Source organism: Ctenocephalides felis, unplaced genomic scaffold (genome assembly GCF_003426905.1).
Source record: "Ctenocephalides felis isolate EL2017-DRISC unplaced genomic scaffold, ASM342690v1 CF-g0.4_SCAFFOLD_03440, whole genome shotgun sequence".
Lineage (NCBI taxonomy): Eukaryota > Metazoa > Arthropoda > Insecta > Siphonaptera > Pulicidae > Ctenocephalides > Ctenocephalides felis.
Genome location: NW_020539594.1, coordinates 3,371 through 21,888, shown reverse-complemented (window position 1 = coordinate 21,888; position 18,518 = coordinate 3,371). Strand labels below are relative to the sequence as shown.

At 32.9% G+C, this 18,518-nt stretch overlaps 11 protein-coding genes across 11 annotated transcripts; 6 read left to right on the top strand and 5 right to left on the bottom strand.

Annotated features, from left to right (window-relative positions):
- Positions 1-276: 276 nt before the first annotated feature.
- On the top strand, positions 277-597 carry LOC113382464 (histone H4-like). Its single transcript, XM_026620815.1, has one exon. The coding sequence runs from the start codon at positions 277-279 to the stop codon at positions 586-588; it is 312 nt and encodes a 103-aa protein (XP_026476600.1). The 3' UTR covers positions 589-597.
- Positions 598-1,431: 834 nt separating this feature from the next.
- LOC113382467 (histone H2B-like) lies at positions 1,432-1,899 on the bottom strand. The gene has a single exon (XM_026620818.1). It carries the CDS (start codon positions 1,852-1,854, stop codon positions 1,483-1,485), a length of 372 nt encoding a protein of 123 aa, XP_026476603.1. The 5' UTR covers positions 1,855-1,899; the 3' UTR covers positions 1,432-1,482.
- Positions 1,900-1,943: 44 nt separating this feature from the next.
- On the top strand, positions 1,944-2,491 carry LOC113382466 (histone H2A). Its single transcript, XM_026620817.1, has one exon. The coding sequence runs from the start codon at positions 2,075-2,077 to the stop codon at positions 2,447-2,449; it is 375 nt and encodes a 124-aa protein (XP_026476602.1). The 5' UTR covers positions 1,944-2,074; the 3' UTR covers positions 2,450-2,491.
- A 2,960-nt stretch (positions 2,492-5,451) lies between these two features.
- On the top strand, positions 5,452-6,211 carry LOC113382465 (histone H1-like). Its single transcript, XM_026620816.1, has one exon. The coding sequence runs from the start codon at positions 5,488-5,490 to the stop codon at positions 6,181-6,183; it is 696 nt and encodes a 231-aa protein (XP_026476601.1). The 5' UTR covers positions 5,452-5,487; the 3' UTR covers positions 6,184-6,211.
- Positions 6,212-7,194: 983 nt separating this feature from the next.
- LOC113382463 (histone H3) lies at positions 7,195-7,605 on the bottom strand. Its single transcript, XM_026620814.1, has one exon. It carries the CDS (start codon positions 7,603-7,605, stop codon positions 7,195-7,197), a length of 411 nt encoding a protein of 136 aa, XP_026476599.1.
- Positions 7,606-9,018: 1,413 nt separating this feature from the next.
- Positions 9,019-9,513, bottom strand: LOC113382460 (histone H2B-like). Its single transcript, XM_026620810.1, has one exon. The coding sequence runs from the start codon at positions 9,466-9,468 to the stop codon at positions 9,097-9,099; it is 372 nt and encodes a 123-aa protein (XP_026476595.1). The 5' UTR covers positions 9,469-9,513; the 3' UTR covers positions 9,019-9,096.
- A 142-nt stretch (positions 9,514-9,655) lies between these two features.
- LOC113382459 (histone H2A) lies at positions 9,656-10,078 on the top strand. Its single transcript, XM_026620809.1, has one exon. It carries the CDS (start codon positions 9,689-9,691, stop codon positions 10,061-10,063), a length of 375 nt encoding a protein of 124 aa, XP_026476594.1. The 5' UTR covers positions 9,656-9,688; the 3' UTR covers positions 10,064-10,078.
- A 2,986-nt stretch (positions 10,079-13,064) lies between these two features.
- On the top strand, positions 13,065-13,824 carry LOC113382456 (histone H1-like). Its single transcript, XM_026620807.1, has one exon. The coding sequence runs from the start codon at positions 13,101-13,103 to the stop codon at positions 13,794-13,796; it is 696 nt and encodes a 231-aa protein (XP_026476592.1). The 5' UTR covers positions 13,065-13,100; the 3' UTR covers positions 13,797-13,824.
- Positions 13,825-14,783: 959 nt separating this feature from the next.
- LOC113382458 (histone H3) lies at positions 14,784-15,264 on the bottom strand. The gene has a single exon (XM_026620808.1). It carries the CDS (start codon positions 15,217-15,219, stop codon positions 14,809-14,811), a length of 411 nt encoding a protein of 136 aa, XP_026476593.1. The 5' UTR covers positions 15,220-15,264; the 3' UTR covers positions 14,784-14,808.
- A 1,368-nt stretch (positions 15,265-16,632) lies between these two features.
- On the bottom strand, positions 16,633-17,127 carry LOC113382462 (histone H2B-like). Its single transcript, XM_026620813.1, has one exon. It carries the CDS (start codon positions 17,080-17,082, stop codon positions 16,711-16,713), a length of 372 nt encoding a protein of 123 aa, XP_026476598.1. The 5' UTR covers positions 17,083-17,127; the 3' UTR covers positions 16,633-16,710.
- A 44-nt stretch (positions 17,128-17,171) lies between these two features.
- Positions 17,172-17,719, top strand: LOC113382461 (histone H2A). Its single transcript, XM_026620812.1, has one exon. The coding sequence runs from the start codon at positions 17,303-17,305 to the stop codon at positions 17,675-17,677; it is 375 nt and encodes a 124-aa protein (XP_026476597.1). The 5' UTR covers positions 17,172-17,302; the 3' UTR covers positions 17,678-17,719.
- Positions 17,720-18,518: the final 799 nt, after the last annotated feature.

Below are 18,518 nucleotides of genomic sequence, written 5' to 3'. Positions count from 1 at the left end.
TGCTGTCGCCGTTCGTTCTGGTACCTTTTTTTTATGTTCGTTCGTTTCGATACGTTTGGTGTGGACGCACCTTTTATGATCAAAAATACATTACGAATGTCCGATGCTGTGCTCGGCTGTCATTGGTCGGCGCCGAATGCTCGCATAGCTATGATGGGCGTGGCCTAGCGAGCTCAAACTTTTCAATAATTTCGCTCGTCGGAATTCAGTCGTTATTCAGACTTCGAGCTGTTAACATCAATTTGTAAATTTATCCCGACTGCGATATATTGAAAAATGACCGGCCGTGGCAAAGGTGGTAAGGGACTCGGAAAAGGTGGCGCTAAGCGACACAGAAAGTTCTTCGCGATAATATCCAAGGTATTACAAAGCCGGCTATACGTCGTCTTGCTCGCCGTGGCGCGCGTCAAGCGTATCTCGGGTCTAATCTACGAAGAGACCCGCGGTGTTCTGAAAGTGTTTCTCGAGAACGTTATCCGCGATGCAGTCACATACACCGAGCACGCCAAGAGGAAGACCGTAACCGCTATGGATGTCGTATATGCGCTCAAACGTCAGGGTCGTACACTGTACGGTTTCGGCGGTTAAATTGATCAACGGACGAGTCGTCAGTCATTTCTTATAAATACAAAAAAAAAAAGAGCCCTTTTAAGGGCTGTCAAATATAATTAAAAGAACAAGTAATATATTTTACAATTTACGTACAGGCTTATTTGATTTTATATGAAATTTGTTTATTTTCTTGCAGAATAACTTGCTTTGTAATATTATTGATAATATTATCAAATTGGAAAGCCCTCGAATATGTTTTAAAGAAAGTATTAATTAATATATATTTTACTATTTTTCGTATTGACTTTTTATATGCAATTGATTCTTTTCTTACATGGGGGGGGCTTCAATTAATAGAAAATAGAGTATACTTTTAGTATAGTATACTTTACAGTTAAGGGCTTCAGAAAGGCTTGAATGAAGGAGCTCAATTAAATGAATGAATTTATTAATTTTGCATATTATTTAAATTTATATAATATGTAATAATATATTTTATATATTTAAATAATAAAATTTTTAAAATATTTACGACAATAATTTTATTTTTACGAAAATATTTTAAATTTGCGATTTTTTTTAATATAAATATATTGTATAATAAATTAAAATAACTTAAACTTATTAACTAAATTTGAAAAACTAAAGTTTTAATTGAATTGAATATTCAATCATTAATTTTATCATATTGAAAATATATAGAAAATTGAACATATTTATAATATAAATTAATAATAACGATCTCTAATAGAAATCTGATCAAAATTATTGAAATCCTAATAAAATATCATTAGTGTCAGGTATTTATTTTATATATAAAAACCAATGTAAAAATTATAAAGTTCTTTTGTAAAATATTTGTGGGCCCTGAGAAGGGCCTTTGTTATTGTCGACAGAACATATAAGTGGCATCACAAAATCTTCATCATTTTATTTCGAGCTGGTGTACTTGGTTACGGCCTTAGTACCTTCGCTGACGGCGTGTTTGGCCAACTCGCCTGGTAGCAATAGCCGGACTGCTGTCTGAATTTCCCGACTAGTGATTGTAGAGCGTTTGTTGTAGTGAGCCAAACGCGATGCCTCGGCCGCTATACGCTCGAAGATATCATTCACAAAGCTGTTCATGATGCTCATCGCCTTGCTCGAAATGCCCGTGTCAGGATGGACTTGTTTCAAGACTTTGTAAATATAAATGGCATAGCTCTCCTTGCGCTTACGTTTCTTCTTCTTGTCGCCCTTTGAAATATTTTTCTGGGCTTTGCCTGCTTTCTTAGCCGCTTTACCGCTGGTTTTCGGTGGCATGTCTGATGTTTACTAGTACACTGACTGATACGAAATGAGTCGTGCCGACGCTCCGTTTTCGTACTGCTTCAACGTTTTGACTGAAGCCGTAACAACGTACGTAGGCAAGGGAGGGGCGTGTCTACAAAAAAATGGGCGTGTGCTTGCAACGCTCAGAAATCTATACGGGCCCGTTCGAGAACTTTGATATCATTCTCAGTTTGAACACGAACCTGTAAACATGTCTGGTCGAGGCAAAGGCGGTAAAGTCAAGGGAAAGGCTAAGTCACGGTCTAACCGTGCCGGTCTTCAGTTTCCAGTCGGTCGTATTCATCGTTTGCTACGCAAAGGCAACTATGCCGAGCGTGTCGGCGCTGGTGCACCCGTCTACCTCGCTGCAGTCATGGAATATCTGGCCGCCGAAGTTCTCGAGTTAGCCGGCAATGCGGCTCGCGACAACAAGAAGACCAGAATAATTCCGCGTCATTTGCAACTGGCCATCCGCAATGACGAGGAACTCAACAAACTGTTATCGGGTGTTACGATTGCTCAGGGCGGTGTATTGCCGAACATACAAGCTGTGCTTTTGCCAAAGAAGACAGAAAAGAAAGCTTAAATTTCTTTTATTGTCGCAAATTGACATAAAACCGTCCTTCTCAGGACGAACAACTTTATTCAAAAAATGAACATATATTATTTTACTATTTATTTATTATTTTACTATTTTATTTATAATACTATTTAATTTACTATTCAATACTCATTTTAATTTATTTTAATTTTTTTATCATAACATTCGGTATATAATTTAATTGATTTTAGATATTTTTATTTAAATAAATATAAATAACAACATTTGTTTGAATGAATCAAAGAATATTTAAGGTTATAAATGTACGAAATAATAACTTTATTTATTAGTTACGTTGTTATAAATCATTTAAAATGAATATAAAAAAAATCTATATAAGTATATTAATTTTTGTAGTGATTTCAACATCAAATAAATAATTCTTGTTTTATTATCGAATATTAGCACATTTATATGTTATTATGTTATCAATTATTATTGAATTTCACTAATATCGATTATAGAATTTGTATATTTAAAAAAAAAAATTGTAGGGTTTGTTAATGATTTGATTTTTATAACATTCGCAATTCAGGCTAAAATCTCGCATGTTTTCTGACCCTCGAGCAAACGGTTATTCACGGTCGTCGTGTTTAGGAACTGCCGCTGTATAGTGGCCTAAATGTTTCAGCAAGCATTTACGCTAGATATCAATGTCAATACCATAATACCTTATAGCAATTTGTTAGTCTCGACGAGAAGAATAAAATAATAATTATTCATAAAGAAAATAATAATGTTATAGTGAATTTTGACGCGTGTTTTTAAAAAGGGGCGTGGCTTAGTGATCGTGGAAAGTTTTACTAATAATTATCGTACAAAATTTATTAATAATCATAAATAAATGTACAAAATAATAACTTTATTTATTAGTTACGTTGTTATAAAACATTTAAAATAAATATAAAAAAAAATCTATATAAGTATATTAATTTTTGTAGTGATTTTAAAACCAAATAAATAATTCTTGTTTTATTATCAAATATTAACACATTTATATGTTATTATGTTATCAATTATTATTGAATTTCACTAATATCGATTATAGAATTTGTATATTTAAAAAAAAAAATTGTAGGGTTTGTTAATGATTTGATTTTTATAACATTCGCAATTCAGGCTAAAATCTCGCATGTTTTCTGACCCTCGAACGAGCGGTTATTCACGGTCGTCGTGTTTAGGAACTTACGCTGTATAGTGGCCTAAATGTTTCAACAAACATTTACGCTAGATATCAATGTCAATATCATAATACCTTATAGCATTTTGTTAGTCTCGACAAGGAGAATAAAATAATGATTATGCATAAACAAAATAATAATATTATAGTTAATTTTGACGCGTGTTTTTAAAAAAGGGCGTGGCTTAGTGATCGTGGAAAGATTTACTAATAATTATCGTACAAAATTTATTAATAATCATAAATAAATGAATTGTTATAAAATTATAATAGTATTATTATAAAGTTATAATGAATTATTATGAAATTTTACTATTGTCGAATATAAATTTTGTATATTTAGGTATTATTTACATATTTCCTTAAAATTTAAGAAAAATTAGATAATCTCGAAAAAATTATATGAACACACATAACGATTTATATATCATTTTATTCGTGATTTTATTCTGCATCTTTCGTACGAACAAAGTTTTTTCGTATCTTTTACTGTTTAGCTAGTAGAGAGCAATCTGTGTGATTGATCACTTATTGAAATGCAAATTACATTTAGATTGCAGCAATTATTGACAATATTTCTATATTTTCATAAAGAAACCATATAAATTATAATACATTGTTAAAATTTCGTATGGTTCTCCAGTCATTCAATTCTAATAACAATCACCATTTAGGCTAAAATCTTGCATGTTTTCTGACCCTCGAACAAACGGTTATTCACGGTCAGCGTGTTTAGATATAGCAGCAGAGCCGCATATTCAGTTCAGCAAGCATTCAAGAATAAAAGAATAAAATAATATTTATTAAATATCAACTAATATATAATCTTTTCTCGGCAATGAATATAAGATATTATTATTTTATTCTATACAATTGAATTAAAAAAAAAAAAAACATAAATATTATATTTTATTATTAATGACTAAATTATTTATACATTCGATTTATTTTAATAAAATATAATATGATAGAAATATTATGATTTTACAGAATAAACAGTTTGTGAATTTTTTGACTCAAGTTATTTCAAGAAACAACAGTACAATTGTTTACTGTTTTGTATTTTATCGTTCTTTTGAAAACTACGAATGAAATAATTAATTATAACGATAATATTATTTTATTAGATACTATGCAAAAAGAGAATAGAGCACACTTCTTGAACTTGAATGCACGACGCGACATAATGTTTTACACAAATGATTTCTAACCGAATTTTATGCGTTGGTGTATTGATAGTGTATTACATCGTAAATATAATTAATTATTTCATACAAATAATATTTTATTTTAATAAAATATTATATTCGTTATTTAATCAAATCGTTTATATTAGCTATTGTTCAGTATAGATTCATAGAGTACTCAAATGAATGTTCAATGACAGTTTATGAACAATTATGATACTATTTATGAATAAAAATTTACAAAAACTGTTTCTAGGATATATAAGTATAATTACATCGCATCAAAATATAACATATCTCAATGCTCATAAAAATGCGATAACGATTTTGTTGAAAACGCACTATTGAGTGCAGAAGTTATTTGAATATAATTAGCGATATTTTAGAAAAACTAACCGTTGAAATAAATCATGCTTTTGATGATATGTTGGGGATGAATTTGGCTATCATGTAAATCCATTGTTTTATGCGAATTATTTAGAATAAAAGCGCTGGATTTAATTTTTTACAAATAATTTACATTTTTGTAAAATTTTCAAATATTATTGTTTTCTCCTCGGTCCTACACTTTTCGAATATAGTTTTTGGCCACGCCCCTAACATATTTAACCAATCACGTGTTAGATTTACATTTTAACCTACGATTTTTTACTATAATGTCAGATAACGCTTTATCTACGTCGCCGGCGGCAACCGCTGCGCCAGCGACAGCATCGCCGAAAAAGGGCAAGACTGCGGCTGTTAAAAAACCGCGAGTGAAGCCGTCCCATCCTCCTACATCTGAAATGGTAAACAACGCTATTAAAAGTCTGAAAGAACGCGGCGGATCGTCGCTGCAGGCGATTAAGAAATATATGTCGGCCAATTATAAAATCGACGCCGAGAAAATGTCAACGTTCATTAAAAAGTATTTAAAGTCAGCTGTTCAAGCGGGCACACTGATTCAAACAAAAGGCAAAGGTGCTTCGGGTTCGTTCAAACTTGCCGCGAACGCTAAACAGAGCGGCGGCGAAAGCGGTGTTTCGGCTGGAAAAGCCAGGACCGCTAAGACGCCAGCGGCAAAAGCAAAATCGAAGACAGCAAAGTCGAAGGGCGCCGCCAAACCTGCTTCGTCCCCTAAAAAGAAGTCTGCATCCGCAGCGGGCACATTAAAAAAGTCGTCGGCGAAACCTAAGACGACAGTCGATAAGAAGAAGACCATTCAGGGTAAGTCGACGAAAGCCTCATCGGCCAAGGCAACGAGCAAAACGAAGAAAACCGTCAAGACCGCAGCCGCAAAGAAACCTAAATCGCCAAAGAAGACATCAAAAGTAGCCAAACCTTTGAAAAAAGCGTCACCGAAAAAGAAGTGAAAACATTTCATTATCTTTTTACACAACAGCAAACGAAAATGTTTGCACAAAGTCCTTTTCAGGACTAACAATAAATTTTTATCAAAGAACATTATTATTTTACTTATATATATCTTATCATCTTATATTATAGCCTTTTCGTGGACTTCGGAAAAAATTTTAATAAAATATTTGTAACAGGAGCGCAGCAACGCTCGCTGTGTTCCTCGCCGCCGTGTTGTGTCATTGACGAAATTTAAAAGTCAAAGTCTTTTCAATTTTCAATTTCGTCTTTGGTAGGGAGTTGTTCAATATCAATCGCTGAATTTTATTTATTTATTTATTATTTTTTTTTAAATAATTTTATATGAATAAATTATCTTAATCAAATGAAATATAATCAATAATTTATTAATAAAAGTTTTATATATCACTTTAAATAAATCAACTATACATAGAACGGCAACTCTCATAATAATTAAATTCATAATTTTTTCTAATTTTTTTTTATATAAATAATAAGTAAATGGAAATTAATTAATGAAATAAAATATAATCATTAATAATTTATGAAGTTTCAATCTTTTTTTCATATCGTATTCGAAAAAGAAAATTTATATAACTTTAAATAACTATATATGAAATTAAAAAATATACAATAAAAAAAAAATATTTATATATATAAATATATATAATATAATATATATAATATAAATTTCTATCATCAGAACGGCAACTCGCCCATATTAATTAAATTTAGAATTTTTTAAAGAAGCTTTCAGAAATTCATGACGAATTTTACAAATTCAACTATAATATTTTTTAAACTTAACACAACAACACACTATTCAACAAGTCAAATCATGTGTGTTGTCAATAATTTCAATTAAAAAAAAAATCAATAAAAATTTCTAACGTATCGATGGAATAATTCTGCAAAATAAAATAATTTGAAAAATAATAAAAGTTCTTTTAATTGATCATTTTGGTGGTCCTGAAAAGGACCGATTTGTTTTATAGGACGACAGGCGTCTAAGCGCGTTCTCCTCGAATACGCCGAGCTAGTTGAATATCCTTGGGCATGATGGTTACGCGCTTGGCGTGGATCGCGCACAAGTTTGTATCTTCGAACAGGCCAACCAAATAGGCCTCGCTAGCTTCCTGCAATGCCATGACGGCGGAGCTCTGAAAACGCAGATCGGTCTTGAAGTCCTGAGCGATCTCGCGCACTAGACGTTGGAACGGCAACTTTCGTATGAGAAGCTCGGTGCTCTTCTGGTAACGACGGATCTCACGCAGAGCTACGGTGCCAGGCCGATAACGATGCGGCTTCTTCACACCGCCGGTCGCCGGCGCGCTCTTGCGAGCCGCTTTCGTTGCAAGCTGCTTACGGGGCGCCTTGCCACCGGTGGACTTGCGAGCTGTCTGCTTCGTACGGGCCATTATAACTCCTAGATTTCGTTTCGAGAACCTTCTCGTTTGACGATCGTTTTGATACTGACGCGTCCGGCTCGAATATTATGATCAAAATACATTACGAATGTCCGATGCTGTGCTCGGCTGTCATTGGTCGGCGCCGAATGCTCGCATAGCTATGATGGGCGTGGCCTAGCGAGCTCAAACTTTTCAATAATTTCGCTCGTCGGAATTCAGTCGTTATTCAGACTTCGAGCTGTTAACATCAATTTGTAAATTTATCCCGACTGCGATATATTGAAAAATGACCGGCCGTGGCAAAGGTGGTAAGGGACTCGGAAAGGGTGGCGCTAAGCGACACAGGAAAGTTCTTCGCGATAATATCCAAGGTATTACAAAGCCGGCTATACGTCGTCTTGCTCGCCGTGGCGGCGTCAAGCGTATCTCGGGTCTAATCTACGAAGAGACCCGCGGTGTTCTGAAAGTGTTTCTCGAGAACGTTATCCGCGATGCAGTCACATACACCGAGCACGCCAAGAGGAAGACCGTAACCGCTATGGATGTCGTATATGCGCTCAAACGTCAGGGTCGTACACTGTACGGTTTCGGCGGTTAAATTGATCAACGGACGCAGTCATTTCTTATAAATACAAAACAAAAAAGAGCCCTTTTAAGGGCTGTCAAATATAATTAAAAGAACAAGTAATATATTTTACAATTTACGTACAGGCTTTATTTGATTTTATATGAAATTTGTTTATTTTCTTGCAGAATAACTTGCTTTGGTAATATTATTGATAATATTATCAAATTGGAAAGCCCTTCGAATATGTTTTAAAGAAAGTATTAATTAATATATATTTTACTATTTTTTCGTATTGACTTTTTATATGCAATTGATTTCTTTTCTTACATGGGGGGGGCTTCAATTAATAGAAAATAGAGTATACTTTTAGTATTAGTATACTTTACAGTTAAGGGCTTCGAAAAGGGCTCTGAATTGAAGGAGCTCAATTAAATGAATGAATTTATTAAATTTTGCATATTATTTAAATTTATATAATATGTAATAATATATTTTATATATTTAAATAATAAAATTTTTAAAATATTTACGACAATAATTTTATTTTTACGAAAATATTTAAATTGCGATTTTTTTTAATATAAATATATTTTATAATAAATTAAAATAAACTTAAACTTATTAACTAAATTTGAAAAACTAAAGTTTTAAATTGAATTGAATATTCAATCATTAATTTTTATCATATTGAAAATATATAGAAATTGAACATTATTTATAATATAAATTAATAATAACGATCTCTAATAGAAATCTGATCAAAATTTATTGAAAATCCTAATAAAATATCATTAGTGTCAGGTTATTTTATTTTATCTATAAAACCAATGTAAAAATTATAAAGTTCTTTTGTAAAATATTTGTGGGCCCTGAGAAGGGCCTTTGTTATTGTCGACAGAACATATAAGTGGCATCACAAAATCTTCATCATTTTATTTCGAGCTGGTGTACTTGGTTACGGCCTTAGTACCTTCGCTGACGGCGTGTTTGGCCAACTCGCCTGGTAGCAATAGCCGGACTGCTGTCTGAATTTCCCGACTAGTGATTGTAGAGCGTTTGTTGTAGTGAGCCAAACGCGATGCCTCGGCCGCTATACGCTCGAAGATATCATTCACAAAGCTGTTCATGATGCTCATCGCCTTGCTCGAAATGCCCGTGTCAGGATGGACTTGTTTCAAGACTTTGTAAATATAAATGGCATAGCTCTCCTTGCGCTTACGTTTCTTCTTCTTGTCGCCCTTTGAAATATTTTTCTGGGCTTTGCCTGCTTTCTTAGCCGCTTTACCGCTGGTTTTCGGTGGCATGTCTGATGTTTACTAGTACACTGACTGATACGAAATGAGTCGTGCCGACGCTCCGTTTTCGTACTGCTTCAACGTTTTGACTGAAGCCGTAACAACGTACGTAGGCAAGGGAGGGGCGTGTCTACAAAAAAATGGGCGTGTGCTTGCAACGCTCAGAAATCTATACGGGCCCGTTCGAGAACTTTGATATCATTCTCAGTTTGAACACGAACCTGTAAACATGTCTGGTCGAGGCAAAGGCGGTAAAGTCAAGGGAAAGGCTAAGTCACGGTCTAACCGTGCCGGTCTTCAGTTTCCAGTCGGTCGTATTCATCGTTTGCTACGCAAAGGCAACTATGCCGAGCGTGTCGGCGCTGGTGCACCCGTCTACCTCGCTGCAGTCATGGAATATCTGGCCGCCGAAGTTCTCGAGTTAGCCGGCAATGCGGCTCGCGACAACAAGAAGACCAGAATAATTCCGCGTCATTTGCAACTGGCCATCCGCAATGACGAGGAACTCAACAAACTGTTATCGGGTGTTACGATTGCTCAGGGCGGTGTATTGCCGAACATACAAGCTGTGCTTTTGCCAAAGAAGACAGAAAAGAAAGCTTAAATTTCTTTTATTGTCGCAAATTGACATAAAACCGTCCTTCTCAGGACGAACAACTTTATTCAAAAAATGAACATATATTATTTTACTATTTATTTATTATTTTACTATTTTATTTATAATACTATTTAATTTACTATTCAATACTCATTTTAATTTATTTTAATTTTTTTATCATAACATTCGGTATATAATTTAATTGATTTTAGATATTTTTATTTAAATAAATATAAATAACAACATTTGTTTGAATGAATCAAAGAATATTTAAGGTTATAAATGTACGAAATAATAACTTTATTTATTAGTTACGTTGTTATAAATCATTTAAAATGAATATAAAAAAAATCTATATAAGTATATTAATTTTTGTAGTGATTTCAACATCAAATAAATAATTCTTGTTTTATTATCGAATATTAGCACATTTATATGTTATTATGTTATCAATTATTATTGAATTTCACTAATATCGATTATAGAATTTGTATATTTAAAAAAAAAAATTGTAGGGTTTGTTAATGATTTGATTTTTATAACATTCGCAATTCAGGCTAAAATCTCGCATGTTTTCTGACCCTCGAGCAAACGGTTATTCACGGTCGTCGTGTTTAGGAACTGCCGCTGTATAGTGGCCTAAATGTTTCAGCAAGCATTTACGCTAGATATCAATGTCAATACCATAATACCTTATAGCAATTTGTTAGTCTCGACGAGAAGAATAAAATAATAATTATTCATAAAGAAAATAATAATGTTATAGTGAATTTTGACGCGTGTTTTTAAAAAGGGGCGTGGCTTAGTGATCGTGGAAAGTTTTACTAATAATTATCGTACAAAATTTATTAATAATCATAAATAAATGTACAAAATAATAACTTTATTTATTAGTTACGTTGTTATAAAACATTTAAAATAAATATAAAAAAAAATCTATATAAGTATATTAATTTTTGTAGTGATTTTAAAACCAAATAAATAATTCTTGTTTTATTATCAAATATTAACACATTTATATGTTATTATGTTATCAATTATTATTGAATTTCACTAATATCGATTATAGAATTTGTATATTTAAAAAAAAAATTGTAGGGTTTGTTAATGATTTGATTTTTATAACATTCGCAATTCAGGCTAAAATCTCGCATGTTTTCTGACCCTCGAACGAGCGGTTATTCACGGTCGTCGTGTTTAGGAACTTACGCTGTATAGTGGCCTAAATGTTTCAACAAACATTTACGCTAGATATCAATGTCAATATCATAATACCTTATAGCATTTTGTTAGTCTCGACAAGGAGAATAAAATAATGATTATGCATAAACAAAATAATAATATTATAGTTAATTTTGACGCGTGTTTTTAAAAAAGGGCGTGGCTTAGTGATCGTGGAAAGATTTACTAATAATTATCGTACAAAATTTATTAATAATCATAAATAAATGAATTGTTATAAAATTATAATAGTATTATTATAAAGTTATAATGAATTATTATGAAATTTTACTATTGTCGAATATAAATTTTGTATATTTAGGTATTATTTACATATTTCCTTAAAATTTAAGAAAAATTAGATAATCTCGAAAAAATTATATGAACACACATAACGATTTATATATCATTTTATTCGTGATTTTATTCTGCATCTTTCGTACGAACAAAGTTTTTTCGTATCTTTTACTGTTTAGCTAGTAGAGAGCAATCTGTGTGATTGATCACTTATTGAAATGCAAATTACATTTAGATTGCAGCAATTATTGACAATATTTCTATATTTTCATAAAGAAACCATATAAATTATAATACATTGTTAAAATTTCGTATGGTTCTCCAGTCATTCAATTCTAATAACAATCACCATTTAGGCTAAAATCTTGCATGTTTTCTGACCCTCGAACAAACGGTTATTCACGGTCAGCGTGTTTAGATATAGCAGCAGAGCCGCATATTCAGTTCAGCAAGCATTCAAGAATAAAAGAATAAAATAATATTTATTAAATATCAACTAATATATAATCTTTTCTCGGCAATGAATATAAGATATTATTATTTTATTCTATACAATTGAATTAAAAAAAAAAAAAACATAAATATTATATTTTATTATTAATGACTAAATTATTTATACATTCGATTTATTTTAATAAAATATAATATGATAGAAATATTATGATTTTACAGAATAAACAGTTTGTGAATTTTTTGACTCAAGTTATTTCAAGAAACAACAGTACAATTGTTTACTGTTTTGTATTTTATCGTTCTTTTGAAAACTACGAATGAAATAATTAATTATAACGATAATATTATTTTATTAGATACTATGCAAAAAGAGAATAGAGCACACTTCTTGAACTTGAATGCACGACGCGACATAATGTTTTACACAAATGATTTCTAACCGAATTTTATGCGTTGGTGTATTGATAGTGTATTACATCGTAAATATAATTAATTATTTCATACAAATAATATTTTATTTTAATAAAATATTATATTCGTTATTTAATCAAATCGTTTATATTAGCTATTGTTCAGTATAGATTCATAGAGTACTCAAATGAATGTTCAATGACAGTTTATGAACAATTATGATACTATTTATGAATAAAAATTTACAAAAACTGTTTCTAGGATATATAAGTATAATTACATCGCATCAAAATATAACATATCTCAATGCTCATAAAAATGCGATAACGATTTTGTTGAAAACGCACTATTGAGTGCAGAAGTTATTTGAATATAATTAGCGATATTTTAGAAAAACTAACCGTTGAAATAAATCATGCTTTTGATGATATGTTGGGGATGAATTTGGCTATCATGTAAATCCATTGTTTTATGCGAATTATTTAGAATAAAAGCGCTGGATTTAATTTTTTACAAATAATTTACATTTTTGTAAAATTTTCAAATATTATTGTTTTCTCCTCGGTCCTACACTTTTCGAATATAGTTTTTGGCCACGCCCCTAACATATTTAACCAATCACGTGTTAGATTTACATTTTAACCTACGATTTTTTACTATAATGTCAGATAACGCTTTATCTACGTCGCCGGCGGCAACCGCTGCGCCAGCGACAGCATCGCCGAAAAAGGGCAAGACTGCGGCTGTTAAAAAACCGCGAGTGAAGCCGTCCCATCCTCCTACATCTGAAATGGTAAACAACGCTATTAAAAGTCTGAAAGAACGCGGCGGATCGTCGCTGCAGGCGATTAAGAAATATATGTCGGCCAATTATAAAATCGACGCCGAGAAAATGTCAACGTTCATTAAAAAGTATTTAAAGTCAGCTGTTCAAGCGGGCACACTGATTCAAACAAAAGGCAAAGGTGCTTCGGGTTCGTTCAAACTTGCCGCGAACGCTAAACAGAGCGGCGGCGAAAGCGGTGTTTCGGCTGGAAAAGCCAGGACCGCTAAGACGCCAGCGGCAAAAGCAAAATCGAAGACAGCAAAGTCGAAGGGCGCCGCCAAACCTGCTTCGTCCCCTAAAAAGAAGTCTGCATCCGCAGCGGGCACATTAAAAAAGTCGTCGGCGAAACCTAAGACGACAGTCGATAAGAAGAAGACCATTCAGGGTAAGTCGACGAAAGCCTCATCGGCCAAGGCAACGAGCAAAACGAAGAAAACCGTCAAGACCGCAGCCGCAAAGAAACCTAAATCGCCAAAGAAGACATCAAAAGTAGCCAAACCTTTGAAAAAAGCGTCACCGAAAAAGAAGTGAAAACATTTCATTATCTTTTTACACAACAGCAAACGAAAATGTTTGCACAAAGTCCTTTTCAGGACTAACAATAAATTTTTATCAAAGAACATTATTATTTTACTTATATATATCTTATCATCTTATATTATAGCCTTTTCGTGGACTTCGGAAAAAATTTTAATAAAATATTTGTAACAGGAGCGCAGCAACGCTCGCTGTGTTCCTCGCCGCCGTGTTGTGTCATTGACGAAATTTAAAAGTCAAAGTCTTTTCAATTTTCAATTTCGTCTTTGGTAGGGAGTTGTTCAATATCAATCGCTGAATTTTATTTATTTATTTATTATTTTTTTTTAAATAATTTTATATGAATAAATTATCTTAATCAAATGAAATATAATCAATAATTTATTAATAAAAGTTTTATATATCACTTTAAATAAATCAACTATACATAGAACGGCAACTCTCATAATAATTAAATTCATAATTTTTTCTAATTTTTTTTTATATAAATAATAAGTAAATGGAAATTAATTAATGAAATAAAATATAATCATTAATAATTTATGAAGTTTCAATCTTTTTTTCATATCGTATTCGAAAAAGAAAATTTATATAACTTTAAATAACTATATATGAAATTAAAAAATATACAATAAAAAAAAAAATATTTATATATATAAATATATATAATATAATATATATAATATAAATTTCTATCATCAGAACGGCAACTCGCCCATATTAATTAAATTTAGAATTTTTTAAAGAAGCTTTCAGAAATTCATGACGAATTTTACAAATTCAACTATAATATTTTTTAAACTTAACACAACAACACACTATTCAACAAGTCAAATCATGTGTGTTGTCAATAATTTCAATTAAAAAAAAAATCAATAAAAATTTCTAACGTATCGATGGAATAATTCTGCAAAATAAAATAATTTGAAAAATAATAAAAGTTCTTTTAATTGATCATTTTGGTGGTCCTGAAAAGGACCGATTTGTTTTATAGGACGACAGGCGTCTAAGCGCGTTCTCCTCGAATACGCCGAGCTAGTTGAATATCCTTGGGCATGATGGTTACGCGCTTGGCGTGGATCGCGCACAAGTTTGTATCTTCGAACAGGCCAACCAAATAGGCCTCGCTAGCTTCCTGCAATGCCATGACGGCGGAGCTCTGAAAACGCAGATCGGTCTTGAAGTCCTGAGCGATCTCGCGCACTAGACGTTGGAACGGCAACTTTCGTATGAGAAGCTCGGTGCTCTTCTGGTAACGACGGATCTCACGCAGAGCTACGGTGCCAGGCCGATAACGATGCGGCTTCTTCACACCGCCGGTCGCCGGCGCGCTCTTGCGAGCCGCTTTCGTTGCAAGCTGCTTACGGGGCGCCTTGCCACCGGTGGACTTGCGAGCTGTCTGCTTCGTACGGGCCATTATAACTCCTAGATTTCGTTTCGAGAACCTTCTCGTTTGACGATCGTTTTGATACTGACGCGTCCGGCTCGAATATTATGATCAAAATACATTACGAATGTCCGATGCTGTGCTCGGCTGTCATTGGTCGGCGCCGAATGCTCGCATAGCTATGATGGGCGTGGCCTAGCGAGCTCAAACTTTTCAATAATTTCGCTCGTCGGAATTCAGTCGTTATTCAGACTTCGAGCTGTTAACATCAATTTGTAAATTTATCCCGACTGCGATATATTGAAAAATGACCGGCCGTGGCAAAGGTGGTAAGGGACTCGGAAAGGGTGGCGCTAAGCGACACAGGAAAGTTCTTCGCGATAATATCCAAGGTATTACAAAGCCGGCTATACGTCGTCTTGCTCGCCGTGGCGGCGTCAAGCGTATCTCGGGTCTAATCTACGAAGAGACCCGCGGTGTTCTGAAAGTGTTTCTCGAGAACGTTATCCGCGATGCAGTCACATACACCGAGCACGCCAAGAGGAAGACCGTAACCGCTATGGATGTCGTATATGCGCTCAAACGTCAGGGTCGTACACTGTACGGTTTCGGCGGTTAAATTGATCAACGGACGCAGTCATTTCTTATAAATACAAAACAAAAAAGAGCCCTTTTAAGGGCTGTCAAATATAATTAAAAGAACAAGTAATATATTTTACAATTTACGTACAGGCTTTATTTGATTTTATATGAAATTTGTTTATTTTCTTGCAGAATAACTTGCTTTGGTAATATTATTGATAATATTATCAAATTGGAAAGCCCTTCGAATATGTTTTAAAGAAAGTATTAATTAATATATATTTTACTATTTTTTCGTATTGACTTTTTATATGCAATTGATTTCTTTTCTTACATGGGGGGGGCTTCAATTAATAGAAAATAGAGTATACTTTTAGTATTAGTATACTTTACAGTTAAGGGCTTCGAAAAGGGCTCTGAATTGAAGGAGCTCAATTAAATGAATGAATTTATTAAATTTTGCATATTATTTAAATTTATATAATATGTAATAATATATTTTATATATTTAAATAATAAAATTTTTAAAATATTTACGACAATAATTTTATTTTTACGAAAATATTTAAATTGCGATTTTTTTTAATATAAATATATTTTATAATAAATTAAAATAAACTTAAACTTATTAACTAAATTTGAAAAACTAAAGTTTTAAATTGAATTGAATATTCAATCATTAATTTTTATCATATTGAAAATATATAGAAATTGAACATTATTTATAATATAAATTAATAATAACGATCTCTAATAGAAATCTGATCAAAATTTATTGAAAATCCTAATAAAATATCATTAGTGTCAGGTTATTTTATTTTATCTATAAAACCAATGTAAAAATTATAAAGTTCTTTTGTAAAATATTTGTGGGCCCTGAGAAGGGCCTTTGTTATTGTCGACAGAACATATAAGTGGCATCACAAAATCTTCATCATTTTATTTCGAGCTGGTGTACTTGGTTACGGCCTTAGTACCTTCGCTGACGGCGTGTTTGGCCAACTCGCCTGGTAGCAATAGCCGGACTGCTGTCTGAATTTCCCGACTAGTGATTGTAGAGCGTTTGTTGTAGTGAGCCAAACGCGATGCCTCGGCCGCTATACGCTCGAAGATATCATTCACAAAGCTGTTCATGATGCTCATCGCCTTGCTCGAAATGCCCGTGTCAGGATGGACTTGTTTCAAGACTTTGTAAATATAAATGGCATAGCTCTCCTTGCGCTTACGTTTCTTCTTCTTGTCGCCCTTTGAAATATTTTTCTGGGCTTTGCCTGCTTTCTTAGCCGCTTTACCGCTGGTTTTCGGTGGCATGTCTGATGTTTACTAGTACACTGACTGATACGAAATGAGTCGTGCCGACGCTCCGTTTTCGTACTGCTTCAACGTTTTGACTGAAGCCGTAACAACGTACGTAGGCAAGGGAGGGGCGTGTCTACAAAAAAATGGGCGTGTGCTTGCAACGCTCAGAAATCTATACGGGCCCGTTCGAGAACTTTGATATCATTCTCAGTTTGAACACGAACCTGTAAACATGTCTGGTCGAGGCAAAGGCGGTAAAGTCAAGGGAAAGGCTAAGTCACGGTCTAACCGTGCCGGTCTTCAGTTTCCAGTCGGTCGTATTCATCGTTTGCTACGCAAAGGCAACTATGCCGAGCGTGTCGGCGCTGGTGCACCCGTCTACCTCGCTGCAGTCATGGAATATCTGGCCGCCGAAGTTCTCGAGTTAGCCGGCAATGCGGCTCGCGACAACAAGAAGACCAGAATAATTCCGCGTCATTTGCAACTGGCCATCCGCAATGACGAGGAACTCAACAAACTGTTATCGGGTGTTACGATTGCTCAGGGCGGTGTATTGCCGAACATACAAGCTGTGCTTTTGCCAAAGAAGACAGAAAAGAAAGCTTAAATTTCTTTTATTGTCGCAAATTGACATAAAACCGTCCTTCTCAGGACGAACAACTTTATTCAAAAAATGAACATATATTATTTTACTATTTATTTATTATTTTACTATTTTATTTATAATACTATTTAATTTACTATTCAATACTCATTTTAATTTATTTTAATTTTTTTATCATAACATTCGGTATATAATTTAATTGATTTTAGATATTTTTATTTAAATAAATATAAATAACAACATTTGTTTGAATGAATCAAAGAATATTTAAGGTTATAAATGTACGAAATAATAACTTTATTTATTAGTTACGTTGTTATAAATCATTTAAAATGAATATAAAAAAAATCTATATAAGTATATTAATTTTTGTAGTGATTTCAACATCAAATAAATAATTCTTGTTTTATTATCGAATATTAGCACATTTATATGTTATTATGTTATCAATTATTATTGAATTTCACTAATATCGATTATAGAATTTGTATATTTAAAAAAAAAAATTGTAGGGTTTGTTAATGATTTGATTTTTATAACATTCGCAATTCAGGCTAAAATCTCGCATGTTTTCTGACCCTCGAGCAAACGGTTATTCACGGTCGTCGTGTTTAGGAACTGCCGCTGTATAGTGGCCTAAATGTTTCAGCAAGCATTTACGCTAGATATCAATGTCAATACCATAATACCTTATAGCAATTTGTTAGTCTCGACGAGAAGAATAAAATAATAATTATTCATAAAGAAAATAATAATGTTATAGTGAATTTTGACGCGTGTTTTTAAAAAGGGGCGTGGCTTAGTGATCGTGGAAAGTTTTACTAATAATTATCGTACAAAATTT

Excerpts from the sequence above, each read along its gene's own strand:
- LOC113382464 (XM_026620815.1), top strand. The coding sequence starts at position 277 with ATGACCGGCCGTGGCAAAGGTGGTAAGGGACTCGGAAAAGGTGGCGCT.
- LOC113382467 (XM_026620818.1), bottom strand. The coding sequence starts at position 1,854 with ATGCCACCGAAAACCAGCGGTAAAGCGGCTAAGAAAGCAGGCAAAGCC.
- LOC113382466 (XM_026620817.1), top strand. The coding sequence starts at position 2,075 with ATGTCTGGTCGAGGCAAAGGCGGTAAAGTCAAGGGAAAGGCTAAGTCA.
- LOC113382465 (XM_026620816.1), top strand. The coding sequence starts at position 5,488 with ATGTCAGATAACGCTTTATCTACGTCGCCGGCGGCAACCGCTGCGCCA.
- LOC113382463 (XM_026620814.1), bottom strand. The coding sequence starts at position 7,605 with ATGGCCCGTACGAAGCAGACAGCTCGCAAGTCCACCGGTGGCAAGGCG.
- LOC113382460 (XM_026620810.1), bottom strand. The coding sequence starts at position 9,468 with ATGCCACCGAAAACCAGCGGTAAAGCGGCTAAGAAAGCAGGCAAAGCC.
- LOC113382459 (XM_026620809.1), top strand. The coding sequence starts at position 9,689 with ATGTCTGGTCGAGGCAAAGGCGGTAAAGTCAAGGGAAAGGCTAAGTCA.
- LOC113382456 (XM_026620807.1), top strand. The coding sequence starts at position 13,101 with ATGTCAGATAACGCTTTATCTACGTCGCCGGCGGCAACCGCTGCGCCA.
- LOC113382458 (XM_026620808.1), bottom strand. The coding sequence starts at position 15,219 with ATGGCCCGTACGAAGCAGACAGCTCGCAAGTCCACCGGTGGCAAGGCG.
- LOC113382462 (XM_026620813.1), bottom strand. The coding sequence starts at position 17,082 with ATGCCACCGAAAACCAGCGGTAAAGCGGCTAAGAAAGCAGGCAAAGCC.
- LOC113382461 (XM_026620812.1), top strand. The coding sequence starts at position 17,303 with ATGTCTGGTCGAGGCAAAGGCGGTAAAGTCAAGGGAAAGGCTAAGTCA.